The following is a 13,862-nucleotide window of genomic DNA, read 5'->3' on the forward strand; positions in this document are numbered from 1 at the left end:
ACTTAAAATTGACACAGAATTCAATTTTCCTGATAATTTACTCATCCCCATGTCATCCAAGATGTTTATGTCTTTCTTCAGTTGAAAAGAAATTAAGATTTTTTGAGGAAAACATTCCAGGATTTTTCTCCATATAGTGGACTTCACTGGGGTTCAACGGGTTGAAGGTCCAAATGTCAGTTTCAGTGCAGCTTCAAAGAGCTCTACATGATCCCAGACGAGGAATAAGAGTCTTATCTAGAGAAACAATCGGCCATAATTTCTTTTCAACTGAAGAAAGAAAGACAAAAACTACTTGCATAACAAAATTATGAGCAAAGAAGAATGTATGTTTGTGAGGTGAAAATGAGGATGCGCCCTGCCAGTGTCATTCAGCTGACTCTAAATTCCTTCAGGAAACAGGATGTGGCGCACTTAAGCCTGTTTATATTTTTCATATGAAAATCTAATCTGGATTAAATGAGTTCATTTTGACTTTAAAGCAACAAGTATATGTTTTTGTCATTTATATTGCTTATCTACCATGTCCCTAGGGAAAAGGAGAAGAGTCACAGATGAGAGTGCACTACGCAAACCTCTAGAATATGGGTGAGACGTGACTTTAAAGCCATACACTGACCATTCGTTTCTTTTGATTAGTGCTGTCACACATTTGCAGGCCCAGAACAAACTTGCTTTTAACACAGAATTTGTTTCTAACTATGCATGTGTGAATGCTGTATGTGTCAATCTACTAGATGCGTTATTGTAAACTGTCTTCTACAGTTTGAAGAGAATCTCTGAGCAAGTTAGTTAAAGTCAGCATGTTTAAAGCAGCTTCCATTTAGCAACAGCTCATCTGGTTTAACGACAGACATTTGAAGGACACTCTATCGCCCCCTTGAGTACAGAGGTTTGTTATTGCCACAGCAATGCAAGAATCCACAAACAAGATCATCAACAGCCTTTCATCTGCTGCAGCTGCTTCTCTTTAGAGAGAGAGAAAACGTTTTGGGCAATGTGCTTTGACTTGTCATTTACAAGTTACATGTAAAAAAAAAACACAATAAAGCCATCTGAGGCGGCAATAACTTACAATATGTAATCATATTAATCATATTAAACTCCCTCTGTGGTGAAAATCAAGTTTTTAATGTTGTTTATATGTCTGTGCTGTTTTTAATATGCTTTAAGACAAACCATGTGCAAATTCATAAGTCAACATCATTGCAGAGTATTTTCTCTTTAAAACTGCTATGAAAAAAGACACGGTTTGAAATCGCTGGTGTTTCTGGTTACCTCGTAACCAATCACGTCAAAGTGTGATCAGAAACAAATGGATCTCTGAACTGGTGTGAGCAAGTGGAGGCGGGGCTAATTTGCATATTCATAGATCGATGTATACTAAATGAGGCAAGGGTGTAGAGTTACATTGAAACTATTTTAAGGCATTATGAAATATTTTTTAAAGGAAAAAATGTTTAAATATGTAATTTTGGTGATCTAAGATGAGATTTAAGGGATACATTTATTGACTACAGGGGGACTTTAAATATATAATCATATTTATTTAGATTCTTTTTTAAAATTCCTTGAACAGAAACTATAAGATTCCGAAATAGAGTTACAGTTTGATACATTTGATACAGAATTGATACATTTTCACTAAAACCTATTAAAAGACACTTAATATTCAGTAATGTTTTTCATTTGAATGCATTAATGCTATTGGATGAGAACAAAACGTTACTTGAATTATGCAATATCAAGCAGCATAACAGACTAAAAATAACTGGAAGCTGGATGCAGCACTCTTACATAGCTTGGGGAACACATTTTCACTATTAACTATGACTTTTGCCTCAATAAACTCCTAATTTACTGCTTATTAATAGTTAATAAGATAGTTGTTGTAGTGGTGAAGTTTAGGATTAAGGGATGTAGAATATAGTCATGCAGAATAAGGCATTAATATTTGCTTTTTAAGCACTAATAAACAGCCAATATGCTTGTAATATGCATGCTAATTAGCAAATAGTTAACAGTGAGAATTTGTCCCCAAACTAAAGTTTTGCCAATGCAGCTAATAAAACACCCTAACCTGAAAACGTGGCGATGCTAAAGTGTCTAAAAGGAATAGAAAAAGTAATGAATGGGTTTTCCTGCCACTTCCCAGCCTACAAATGACTGACTTGTAGTTGTTTCATTTATGCATGAGTTCACTTTGAGTCTATAGCATGAAATTAAACTCTTTGTGTTTGCAGATGGCAGAGAGAGACGCGCATCACAAACGTGTCTGGACGTTTACGGGGAGAGGTGGCGTACTATGCTCCGTGCGGCAGAAGGCTCAGACAGTACCCTGATGTCACCAAGGCAAGAGAAGTTGTGTTCGACCGGTGTGGGCTTCTTCATGACCGATGCTCCTGCCTTTCTGTTAATCTCATGTTCTCGCCCCTCACAGTATCTGACCAGAAACGGAATAAGCGACATTACACGTGATCATTTTAGCTTCAGTGCTAAAATAAAGGTTGGTGACTTCTATGAAGCCAGAGATGGACCACAGGTAATTTTTTCACTGTTTATTATAGTTTTACTGTAATAAACATTGTAGTGTTGTATATCTGTGGAGTTTAAGTGTGTTTCTTTTTTTTATTAGAGTAATATTAATATACTAATATAAATATACTAATATAAAAATAAATAAGTAATATAAGTATAAAATACTAATTTGTTATTTTAATATTAATAGAATCTAATATTTATTTAAATATAATAAATAAATAAGCAATCTAAGCAATAATAATAATAATAATAATAATGATAATAATAAATGAATAACAACTATTTTAGATATTATAATTTTTATTTTACTGTTATTACTACTACTAAATTATTAATATTTAAATTAATATTAATAATAATATTAAAAATATTCTCTAAACAATGTTGTTTTCTGTGGTGTTAAAGTCTTTAAATATTAATTTAAAAAATATAATAACATAAGCCATCTAAGAAATAATAATAATAAATAATTTTAGATATTATTTTTTTACTCTACTTTTACAACAACTACTACTACTACTACTACTAATAATAATACATATAATTATAAATAATAAATATTATTTTATTATATATTTTTAAAAAAGAATTATTTATTCTTTGAACATTGTTGTTGTCTGCTGTGTTAGTGTTTTAGATATTAAATAAAAAATATAATAAATAAGCCATCTAAATAATAATAATAATGCATGAATATCATAACTATTTTATACTATTTTTTATTTTATAACTATTTTAGATATTATAATTTTTTTACTATTACTACTACTAATACTAATAATTATTATTATTATTATTGTAAAAAATGATTTATTCTCTAAACAATGTTGTTTTACGTAGTGTGAAAGTGTTTGTTTTTAAATTTTAATTTAAAAAAAATAATAATAAAATGAGCCAAAAATTTACTCATTATTATTATTATTATTATTATTATTATCACCATCATCAGTTTTATTCTACTATTACAAATACTACTACTAATAAATAATAATAAAATAATATTTATTATTTATAATTGTATATTTAAAAAAAATTCTCTGAACAATGTTGTCTGTTGTGTTTAAGTGTTTTAAATATTAAATTAAAAAAATTATAAAAGAAGCCAATAAAATTAATACATTTTTCCCTAATAATTTATTTTCTAAACAATGTCAGGGGTTACAGTGGAGCTTGCTGAAAGAGGAGGAAGTCATACCCCGTATCCTAGCGATAGAAGGTCGACGGGGTCGTCTGAAGAGTCTTGACCCTTTAAACAGTCCTGCCCGTGACCCCGCTCGCTCTCGCAGGAAAGGCCGAGCGCCTGACGAGAGTGAAGCTGATGTTCTCAGCACCTCTGAGGCCAAACTACTGCGCAAACTGGAGGCTCAGGGTACCGCTTCTGAAACTAAAACATTTCTAAAAATCTTCATTTCAATTCTTCTAGTTATTTATAATGAGTCGGAAGTCTTGCACATTCAAGGAAAATAGCTTAAGGTGGACAGTTGAACTTGTATAGAGTTTCTGATGATGGATTAGTTCTAAGGATCTTCCGTATCTGGCAGAAATCGCGCGGCAGGCGGCTCAGATGAAGCTGATGCGTAAGCTGGAAAAGCAGGCACTGGCACGAGCGGCCAAAGAGGCCAGGAGACAGCAGGGTGAGCTTGAGCTTTATAAGATGTTTCTGGTTTCTAGTACACTTTCTAAATCATTTTCCTCTGAACTTCCAGCAATCATGGCAGCGGAAGAGCGGCGGAAACACAAGGAACAAATGAAGATTCTCAAACAGCAGGTCAGAAATCAGCCGATGCAATGCTTTCTCATGTCGTTTGTGTTTGTGCATGCACATCGTTGCTTTTGACACTTCAGATAAACGTTTATTTTTATGTACTGATGCATAAAATGCCTGTGGCTTCACATTTCATCAATGAAAATTCATTCTCTGACATTCCTGGCTTTTTCCACAGGAAAAGTTCAAGAGAATCCAGCAGGTCCGTATGGAGAAAGAACTCCGTGCTCGGCAGATTTTGGAGGTACTTATAAAAAAGGTTTATATACACTAAAATATTATAAATGTAATACAAATGTAAATTTAAAACAATTTACTGTATATACACTATTGTTCAAAAGTTTTAGATTGGTTACATTTTCTTCTGCTCACCAAGGCTGCATTTATTTGATCCAAAATACAGCAAAAACTTACATTTCAAATAACTGTTTTCTATGTGAATATATTTTAAAGTGCAATTTATTCCTGTGATCAAAGCTGAATTTTCAGCATCATTACTCCAGTCTTCAGTGTCACATGATCCTTCAGAAATCATTCTAATATGATGATTTGATGCTTTGATGTTTTTCAGGATTCTTTGATGAATAAAAAAATTCAAAAGAACATCATTTATCTAACATAGAAGCTTTTGTAACATTATAAATGTCTTTACTGTCACTTTTGATGACTTTAATGCACCCTGGCTGAATAATAAGTATTAATTTCTTTCATATCTTTCCAAAAAAGCTTTCGGTTACACTTTATTTTAAGGTGTCAGTATTACAGTGCAATTATATGACAATTAACTACATGTACTTACTATAGGGTTAGGGTTAGGATGAGGGTTTGGTTTAAGGTTAATTGCACGTAATTATGCATAATTTCTAGTTATTACTACAGTAAATACATGTAACATATGTAACAATGACACTGTAAAATAAAGTGTTACCAAGCTTTCTAAAAGTGTATGTATACAAAATAGTATAATACAAATATAAATTAGATATGCATATATTTAGAATTAAATACTTAAGTATTATAAATTAAATATTTAAGCATACATGCAAAACTAACATCTTAGTTTAAAAACTATTTGAAATTAAGTGGAAAGTGATTGCCAGCTTTGTCATCTATTTTGATGACTTTATGGTTATTTTGAAGTGTGGGAAGTAGTAGTAATAATAAATGAGGTGTGTCTGAACTTTAATCAGAAGAAGTCTCTGTCAATTTTCAAACTGATGGGAACAGATTGTTTATTCCCTTTGTCAAATAGGCCATTCCAGGATGACACACAAGTTTTAATAGAGAAAGAGCGACATGCATCATAATCTGAACAGCATGCCAGCCAGGGGACAAAAACAGTCCAACCCTCTCCATTGACTTTTTTATTGCTTGAAGCTGCCTCCTTGTCATTTCTGACTTATAACAAAAAACAGAACAAAGGGTGTACAGCAAACAAGCTAAAAAACACAAAACTAAGTTTTTAAAAGCTGTCAACCCCCCCAAAAAAACAAGCGTTTAAGGACACAAAAGTAGATAGAGGCAATTGAGAGAGCGCAATGTGTCATATTACGCTGAGAACTACGCCAACTGGAGGGGAACGTAATCGGCGAAAGGAAACATAATATATACATTTTTAGGGTCTTTTAACTAGTTGCTTATTAGCATGCATATTACTAGAATACTGGCTGTTTATTAGTACATATTAAGCACATATTAATGCCTTATTCTGCATGACCTTATTCTACATTCTTAATCCTACCCAATACCTAAACCTTAACTATTAATAAGCAGTAAATTAGGAGTTTATTGAGGGAAAAGTCGTAGTTAATAGTTTATATGTGTTCCCTGTACTAAAGTGTTACTGACATTTGGATATTTGACTTACCAGTGACAATGTTTACTGCACACGTAGGCATACTCAGAGTCAGAATCCCACAATTTATCCATTCTTCCTGCTGATGCTTCACATTTTATTGCTTGCATCCACTTTTATCTCCTTAAAGGCTGGCTTTTACAGTTCGGTTGCTTATAAAAACTTAGTTCTGTGTTTTTTAGCTTGTTTGCTGTACACCTTGTCACACAGCAGCTTTTAGACACTGTTCTGTCTTTTGTTATAAGCAAGAAATGACAAGGAGGCAGCTTCACGCAAGACGAAGTCAATGGAGAGGCTTGGATTGTTTTCCCTCCCGGTGTGGGTGTGGCCTAAATGCGCTCTGTCTCTGTATTAGGAGAAGATTCACCAACATGATCTTTCTGTCAAAACCCTGAAATATCTTTTAACACATTGTGCTGTGAGAAACCTTTACTCAGTAAACACTACTGAAGTCATTTTTAACAAAGTTAAACCAAATATAGTTTTTAGGGATGCACCGATACCATTTTTTAAGGACCGAGTACCGATACTTTTTTTCTAGTACTAGCTGATACCGATACTGATGCCTATACATTTATTAATTTATCTCTCTCTCTCTCTTTCTTTCTTTTTTTTGGTGATGTTGCAGTTTTCCAAGCACAACACAGTGAGACTAATGAATGTAGGACAGCTTCTTTATTATTACTCTGATGAAGAAAGTAATAATTTTTATGTGCTTGTCACAAACTTAAAGAACAATAACCTTCAAAGAGCATAATTACCAATATTTATATATAATTGTTGTTATATAAAAAGAAATTTACAAACAAATTACAAACAATACAACAAATACTATAGAGATACAAATTAAATAAACTTCAGATACAGTAGGTTTATTTACCATGTATACATTTATTTAAAGGTGCCATCGAATTGAAAATTGAATTTACCTCGGCATAGTTGAATAACAAGAGTTCAGTACATGGAAATGACATACAGTGAGTCTCAAACTCCATTGTTTCCTCCTTCTTATATAAATCTCATTTGTTTAAAAGACCTCTGAAAAACAGGCGAATCTCAACATAACACTGACTGTTATGTAACAGTCGGGATCATTAATATGTACGCCCCCAATATTTGCATATGCCAGCTCATGTTCAAGGCATTACACAAGGGCAGCCAGTATTAACGTCTGGATCTGTGCACTGCTGAATCATCAGACTAGGTAAGCAAGCAAGAACAATAGCGAAAAATGGCAGATGGAGCAATAATAACTGACATGATCCATGATATCATGATATTTTTAGTGATATTTGTAAATTGTCTTTCTAAATGTTTCGTTAGCATGTTGCTAATGTACTGTTAAATGTGGTTAAAGTTACCATCGTTTCTTACTGTATTCACGTAGACAAGAGAGCCGTCGCTATTTTCATTTTTAAACACTTGCAGTCTGTATAATTCATAAACACAACTTCATTCTTTATAAATCTCTCCAACAGTGTAGCATTAGCCAGTTAGCCACGGAGCACAGCCTCAAACTCATTCAGAATCAAATGTAAACATCCAAATAAATACAATACTCACATGATCCGACGCATGCATGCAGCATGCATGACGAACACTTTGTAAAGATCCATTTTGAGGGTTATATTAGCTGTGTGAACTTTGTTTATGCAATGATAGAGTCAAGAGCTCAGGAGGGGGCGGAGAGTCCGAGATTTAAAGGGGCCGCAGCCTGAATCGGCGCATTTCTAATTATGCCTCAAAATAGGCAGTTAAAAAAATTAATTTAAAAAAATCTATGGGGTATTTTGAGCTGAAACTTCACAGACACATTCAGGGGACATCTTAGACTTATATTACATCAAAAAAAACGCTCGATGGCACCTTAAACAGCTTTTGTTGTTTTATTAACATTAATGACAAATATTTAATTAGGCTACGGTCTCTTTAAGACCGAATCCATGGATACTGACACACATTCTGTCAGTTATGTCACATTGAGGTATCAGTCTTTGGTATTGGGGGTATTTTTTACGAGTACAAGTACATTGGTATCACTATCGGTGCATCCCTAATAGTTTTAGAGTTTTTATCAAAAATGGAAAAAAAACCTGATATAGATTTACCATAAATTTTCTCGCCATGAAAATAGCCACAGAAGCTGGCATGGCATTAAAAAATAAACAAACAAACTGAACTTTAATCAGGTAAAGCATAAAGACTCACATGTCACCACTGGATTTTGTCACAGGCAGTGGCACTAATATTCCTTCTAAAGCATCCACATTAATCATTCACATGTTAGGACAAGCAGTTAGCATGTTGACTATAACACGGTCAGTTAATGAACCCTAACTGCCTTCGACAGAGTGACTACTGCAATAATTTTAATGTGAATTTAATTTATTCTTTCAGAGTTTAAGGTACTTTTAAAGCCCTGCTTGTGTTTTTCCCATTTTAATTTACTGGGATAAAAGTGATTGTCATCTTGATTGAAGCACAAGCTTGTAATATTAATCAGTCGCTTCTTCCAAGAAGAGTTCAACAGTCTAATACAGAAAGCTTTGAGTGTTTTTTAATCGACTATCTAGTAATGAATATGAAGTTGTCTCGAGGGTTGGTTGCCGACATTAAAAATTTATCTTGATTATTTTCACTAGATTTTTTTCTAGATTGTATTTTACTTCTTATACTATTAAATCTGCTTCTCTATAATGACACTTTGATTTAAAAATGATGTTTACTCTGAATGGGACAAAATCATCCTTTTAAGCCATTTCAGTAAAAAAAACAAAAAAACAAAAACAAACACAAAAATATGGTATGTCTATCAAATGTCATCAGAAATCTGGAGGGAAAAAAAAAATATATATATATATATATATATATATATATATATATATATATATATATATATATATATATATATATATATATATATATATATATATATATATATATATATATATTATTATTTATTTATTTATTTATTTATTCACATTCTTTAGTTCATACTGTACTACGTTGTTAAACACTTACTGGTGAAGATATATAACTCATGTCAAATAATTTCTTATGTTAAATTAATATTGTATTATGTATTAAGTGCTATAAGTTCTGTTTATGTTCACAGGCTAAAAGAAGAAAGAAGGAAGAGGCTGCCAACGCCAAAATACTAGAAGCTGAAAAACGAATAAAGGTTTTTATTTTAGTAATTAATGCATTTTATTGATTTACTGAATTGTTAACTGCAAACATTTTATCTCAGTATCTCACTCTAAAAAATGCTGGGTTGTTTTAACCCATGTTTGGATCAACTAACCCAGCCATTGGTTTAAATTTACCATTTATTTCAAACCTGTTCACGTCATTCCATGTTTTCTCCCATGGTTTCCTAATTGGATTAACTTAAAAATACAGTCAGAACAGTGCAGGGTCAGATATTACGTTACTCGTAACAAAAATGCACCTTATTGGTGGTTTGATTTTATAGATAACAGAAATAATTGTTACGTTTGAGATTTCAGTTTTCAAATGATTCAGTTGAAAATGTTTGATTTTTATATGATTAGAAACATTATGGGTACAAAAAATGTGCCTTAATAAAAAACAAAAATCTGAAACTGGACTAATGCACGTTTTTATACCCATTTGGGTGTATTTCTGTGAGCAGATTGAGTGAGACCCGAGACGGCGGCGATACTCCGTTTCTCATTTTACATTAACACTCAGGTGCCCCGCGACGGTACGCCTGTCAATCAAAACCCAGCCGTTTCAATATACTGCAGAAATAAATGGAGAAAATCCTATCGGTTTATGACACCCCTCCATCTGCATCTCTTTCTCTCACCCATCTCACTAATGGAAATAAGGCAGTAATTTATTTTTATCTCTGTCTGAAGGAGAAGGAGCTCCGTAGACAGCAGGCCATCATCCTGAAGCACCAGGTATGAGCAGATGCAAACACCGTTTCACTGAAGAATGCCTCAAGTCTCTGCTGCTTTTATATGATTATTTTAAAGGAATCGTTGAGCCAAAAATGAAACTTCTTCGTGTAATCTGTCAGAATGTTGTTTTTTGGCTCAACTATTCCTCTAAATGCATTATGGGTAATCACTCTAATGGGGATTTGTATACATTGATTTATTTATTTTTGTTCTTGCCTTTGCCAACTCTCTCTGCCAGGAGTTGGAGAGACATAGACTAGATATGGTATGGGTATGTTTACTTTTGAACATCTAACTCATTGTGAAATGCTTGATTCAGGTGTTTTGCTCCATGTTGCACATGCAACTTACTGCTTGGACTCACATTCCTCTTGCATGACGCCCTGCATCTGCTTTCATCTGCTTGCCAAAGACAGAGAAATAGGCTCTTTTCCAAAACCTAGTGAGCTGCCTATTTAGGCAGCATTTTAAGGCATCATAGAAACAAAGCTTAAGCCTTTTAAAGTCCCCCTGTGGTGAAAATCAAGTTTTAATGTTGTTTATATGTCTCTGTGGTGTTTTTAATATGCTTTAATACAAACCATGTGCAAATTCATAAGTCAACACCATTGCTGAGTATTTTCTCTTTACAACTGCAGTGAACCAAAGATGGTCTCAAACCCGCTGGTTTAAAGTTTCTGACGTCACAAACTACCTTGTGACCAATCACATCAATGTGCCAGCGGGCTTTAGCATAACATTAACTGACCGCACAAGGGAGTCTCAAAAAAAAGGTTATCCCGGTATATTTTTCTGCTGATTTGAAAAATCGGGTAAATTTAGCAATATAGCGGGTGTATGATGTATATTATGATGAACTTTCTCCACTGACATTCAGAGGTGTTCAAAGCATTTCTAAGGATACTGATTGTTAGAAGACAGCTGAATAGGAACATGGTTTGTGTCACATTAGCAGCTGTTTGATAATGTAGTCAAGCAAAAGGCTAATCATATTAATTACCGTTATGTGTCCAATGACGACTTTGTAAAAAGCAATATCATTGTGCAGCGTTTGCCTCAGTAAGTTGATCGAGTGGATCTCTGAGCTCGTGCAAGTGAGTGAAGGCGGGGCTAATTATCATATTTATGAGTATCCGTGTATATTAAATGAGGCAAGGGTGTAGAGTTACATTCAAGCTATTTTAAGGCTTTTTTTCACTGGAAACAATGTTTAAATATGTCATTTTGGTAATCAAAGATGAGTTTTAAGAAAAAAACTGATTGACTATAGGGGGACTTTAAGATGTTCTTAACAGCATTGCATATATTGTTTACAGTCAAGGAAATCCCATAATGCATTGAAAAATCCAACAAAATGAGAGAAATTCTAGTGAATTATAAGTGCATTTTAAATATAGTTCATGCAGTAGTGTTATTTTAGCATTATTTATATACTATTTTAGTACACTAAAAAATGCTGGGTTAAAAACAAACCAAGTCGGGTTAAAAATGGACAAACCCAGCGGTTGGGTTAAATGTTTGCCCAACGATAATTGCTCGACTATTGTTTAAAAATGACTATATGTCTGGCTTAAAATGAACCCAAAATAGGTTGGAAATTAAAAATCAGACATATAATTACTAGAGGAAACAATAATAATCAAAAGGTGATCATTTATTAATAAGCAATAAATTAATACATATTTATTGTTTAATTATTATTAATTAAACATTGATAAATGTTCATTTATTAAACAAATTAATAAATGTTTATTTTCAACATATTTTGGGTTCATTTTAAGCAAGCAATACAGTAATTTTTAAACATTAGTTGGGTTAAATAAAACTACCCAGCAGGTTGGGCAAACATGTAACCCAACCGCTGGGTCAAAACAACCCATTCGCTGGGTTTGTCCATTTTTAACCCAACTTGGTTTGTTTTTAATCCAGCATTTTTTAGTTTATTTATTCAGATTTTGCAAAAATTACATTTTAATTTTAGTTTTGTTATATATTCCTATTTAGCTTTATTTTTATTTTATTTATTTTTTTTTTTTTTTTAGTCTTTGTAATTTTAGTACTTCAGATTAAAATATTAGCCAAGGCAACACTTCTAATTTCTAATTTATTTTTCTTCTTATATTTTATTTTTCAGATTTATTTCATTTAATGAAAACCATTTTTAATAGTTTTAGTTAAATATAACAACACTCATACAGTACTGAAAAGTAGTTCAATGCAATTCTTTTTTTTCTTTTCTTTTTTTTTTGTGGAGTGCGAGTTATATGAAAGACGTAGAGGGTTTAATTTCTTTTAGGATGCTCCATTAAAAGGCAGCTCACTGTTTTGGAACGGAGTCATAATGTAAATATCTGTTAACTGACATCAGTCACAAGATTTCCACCTGTGCCGGTGGAAATTGGATTGCGTGCGGCACCACGCTGCTTCATATCATCAGCTCAATATCATAAACATTCATTATGATTCTTGCGTGTTTTCATTTGTTTGTGATATTGAAGAACATCCTGCCCCTGAAGCGTCTGTGTTGTTTTAGATTTAAAAAGGACAATAAAATAATTTCCTAAAGATCATGGGAAAAGTATAAAGTGTCACTCAGCAGCTGAAAACAGTTTTCTGTCTGGATCGTTGTTTAACTGCTTTAAAGTCTCTTGCGTCTTGTTTAAATCTTGATATACTGAGACTCGTTCAGTCTCTTCCTGTCTGTCCTGCCCGTAGAAACCTGAAGCCTAATCTGTAACACCTGGAATAACTCCAGAGCTTTCTGCCAGATGTTTAGGAACTGACCAACTGATCTGTGATGGTCTTCAGGCCCGTTCACAACAAGAACGATAACTGTAATGATGGCTGTAACTCTATCCACACCACGCTGTCGCTTTAAATGCTCGAGCTCTTCAAAGCACGATGGATTCTGATGGATTCTGATGGATTCTGAAAGTGATTCTGACGATATAGTTTCTCTGTGCCGTTAATTAGAATGATCTTAGATCAGTACGGTTATAGTTCTGGTTCTTGTGTGAACGGGTCTTCAGACGGACTCGTCTCTGCTGCGTCTCCTTCACACTTCTGCAGTGTCGTCGTTCAGTGCGTCTGCCATCATGTGTTTCGTTCTTCCTTTTATTCTGACTTATTTTATTTATTCATATTCTTTCATCTTCACTCTGTATTGTATTATTTTGTTCACTTTCTGTTTTGTTTTTATTTCTTCTTTTATTTGATGTTCTGTTTATTTTTTTGCACTTTTTTTTTGTTTGTTTTTCTCTTTTTTTCATTTTGTATCTTTAATTTTTCGTTTTTGTTCTTTGTTCGTTTCTTTCTCTTTCTTTCTTTCATTTGTTCTTTCTTTCTTTTGTTCTACCATTCTTTTGTTTGTTTGTTCGCTTTTCTTTCTTTCGTTTGTTCTTTCATTTGTTTGATTACTACTTTATTTCATTCGTTTGTTCTTTCTTTTGTTCGTTTGTTCTCTTTCTTTTGTTCTTTCATTCATTAATTTGTTTGTTCTTTCTTTCATTATTTTGTTCTTCTATTCGTTGGTTTGTTTCTTTCTTTCTTTCATTTGTTCTTTATTTTGTTCTTCCATTCTTTTATTTGTATGTTCGTTTTTCTCTTTCGTTTGTTCTTTCATTTGTTTGATTACTTCTTTATTTCATTCGTTTGTTCTTTTGTTCGTTTGTTCTCTTTCTTTTGTTCTTTCATTCATTAATTTGTTTGTTCTTTCTTTCATTCTTTTGTTCTTCCATTTGTTGGTTTGTTTGTTCTTTCTTTCTTTCGTTTG

General features: G+C 32.9%; 1 protein-coding gene across 8 annotated transcripts in view; it reads left to right on the forward strand.

Annotated features, from left to right (window-relative positions):
• LOC125270772 (bromodomain adjacent to zinc finger domain protein 2B) overlaps window positions 1-13,862 on the forward strand; it is a 114,206-nt gene that overhangs the window by 79,358 nt on the left and 20,986 nt on the right. For 4 of the 8 annotated variants that reach the window (XM_048194696.1, XM_048194701.1, XM_048194698.1 and 1 more), the window contains exons 11-20: window positions 534-588; window positions 2,244-2,352; window positions 2,441-2,542; window positions 3,697-3,910; window positions 4,083-4,175; window positions 4,248-4,309; window positions 4,485-4,550; window positions 9,277-9,342; window positions 10,046-10,090; window positions 10,329-10,361. In XM_048194696.1, the coding sequence (XP_048050653.1) occupies window positions 534-588; window positions 2,244-2,352; window positions 2,441-2,542; window positions 3,697-3,910; window positions 4,083-4,175; window positions 4,248-4,309; window positions 4,485-4,550; window positions 9,277-9,342; window positions 10,046-10,090; window positions 10,329-10,361 (845 nt within the window). The remainder of the gene's footprint in view (window positions 1-533; window positions 589-2,243; window positions 2,353-2,440; window positions 2,543-3,696; window positions 3,911-4,082; window positions 4,176-4,247; window positions 4,310-4,484; window positions 4,551-9,276; window positions 9,343-10,045; window positions 10,091-10,328; window positions 10,362-13,862) is intronic. The other 4 variants (XM_048194699.1, XM_048194703.1, XM_048194700.1 and 1 more) reach the window with 2 other exon arrangements.

Source organism: Megalobrama amblycephala, linkage group LG6, assembly GCF_018812025.1.
Source record: "Megalobrama amblycephala isolate DHTTF-2021 linkage group LG6, ASM1881202v1, whole genome shotgun sequence".
Taxonomy (NCBI): Eukaryota; Metazoa; Chordata; class Actinopteri; order Cypriniformes; family Xenocyprididae; genus Megalobrama; species Megalobrama amblycephala.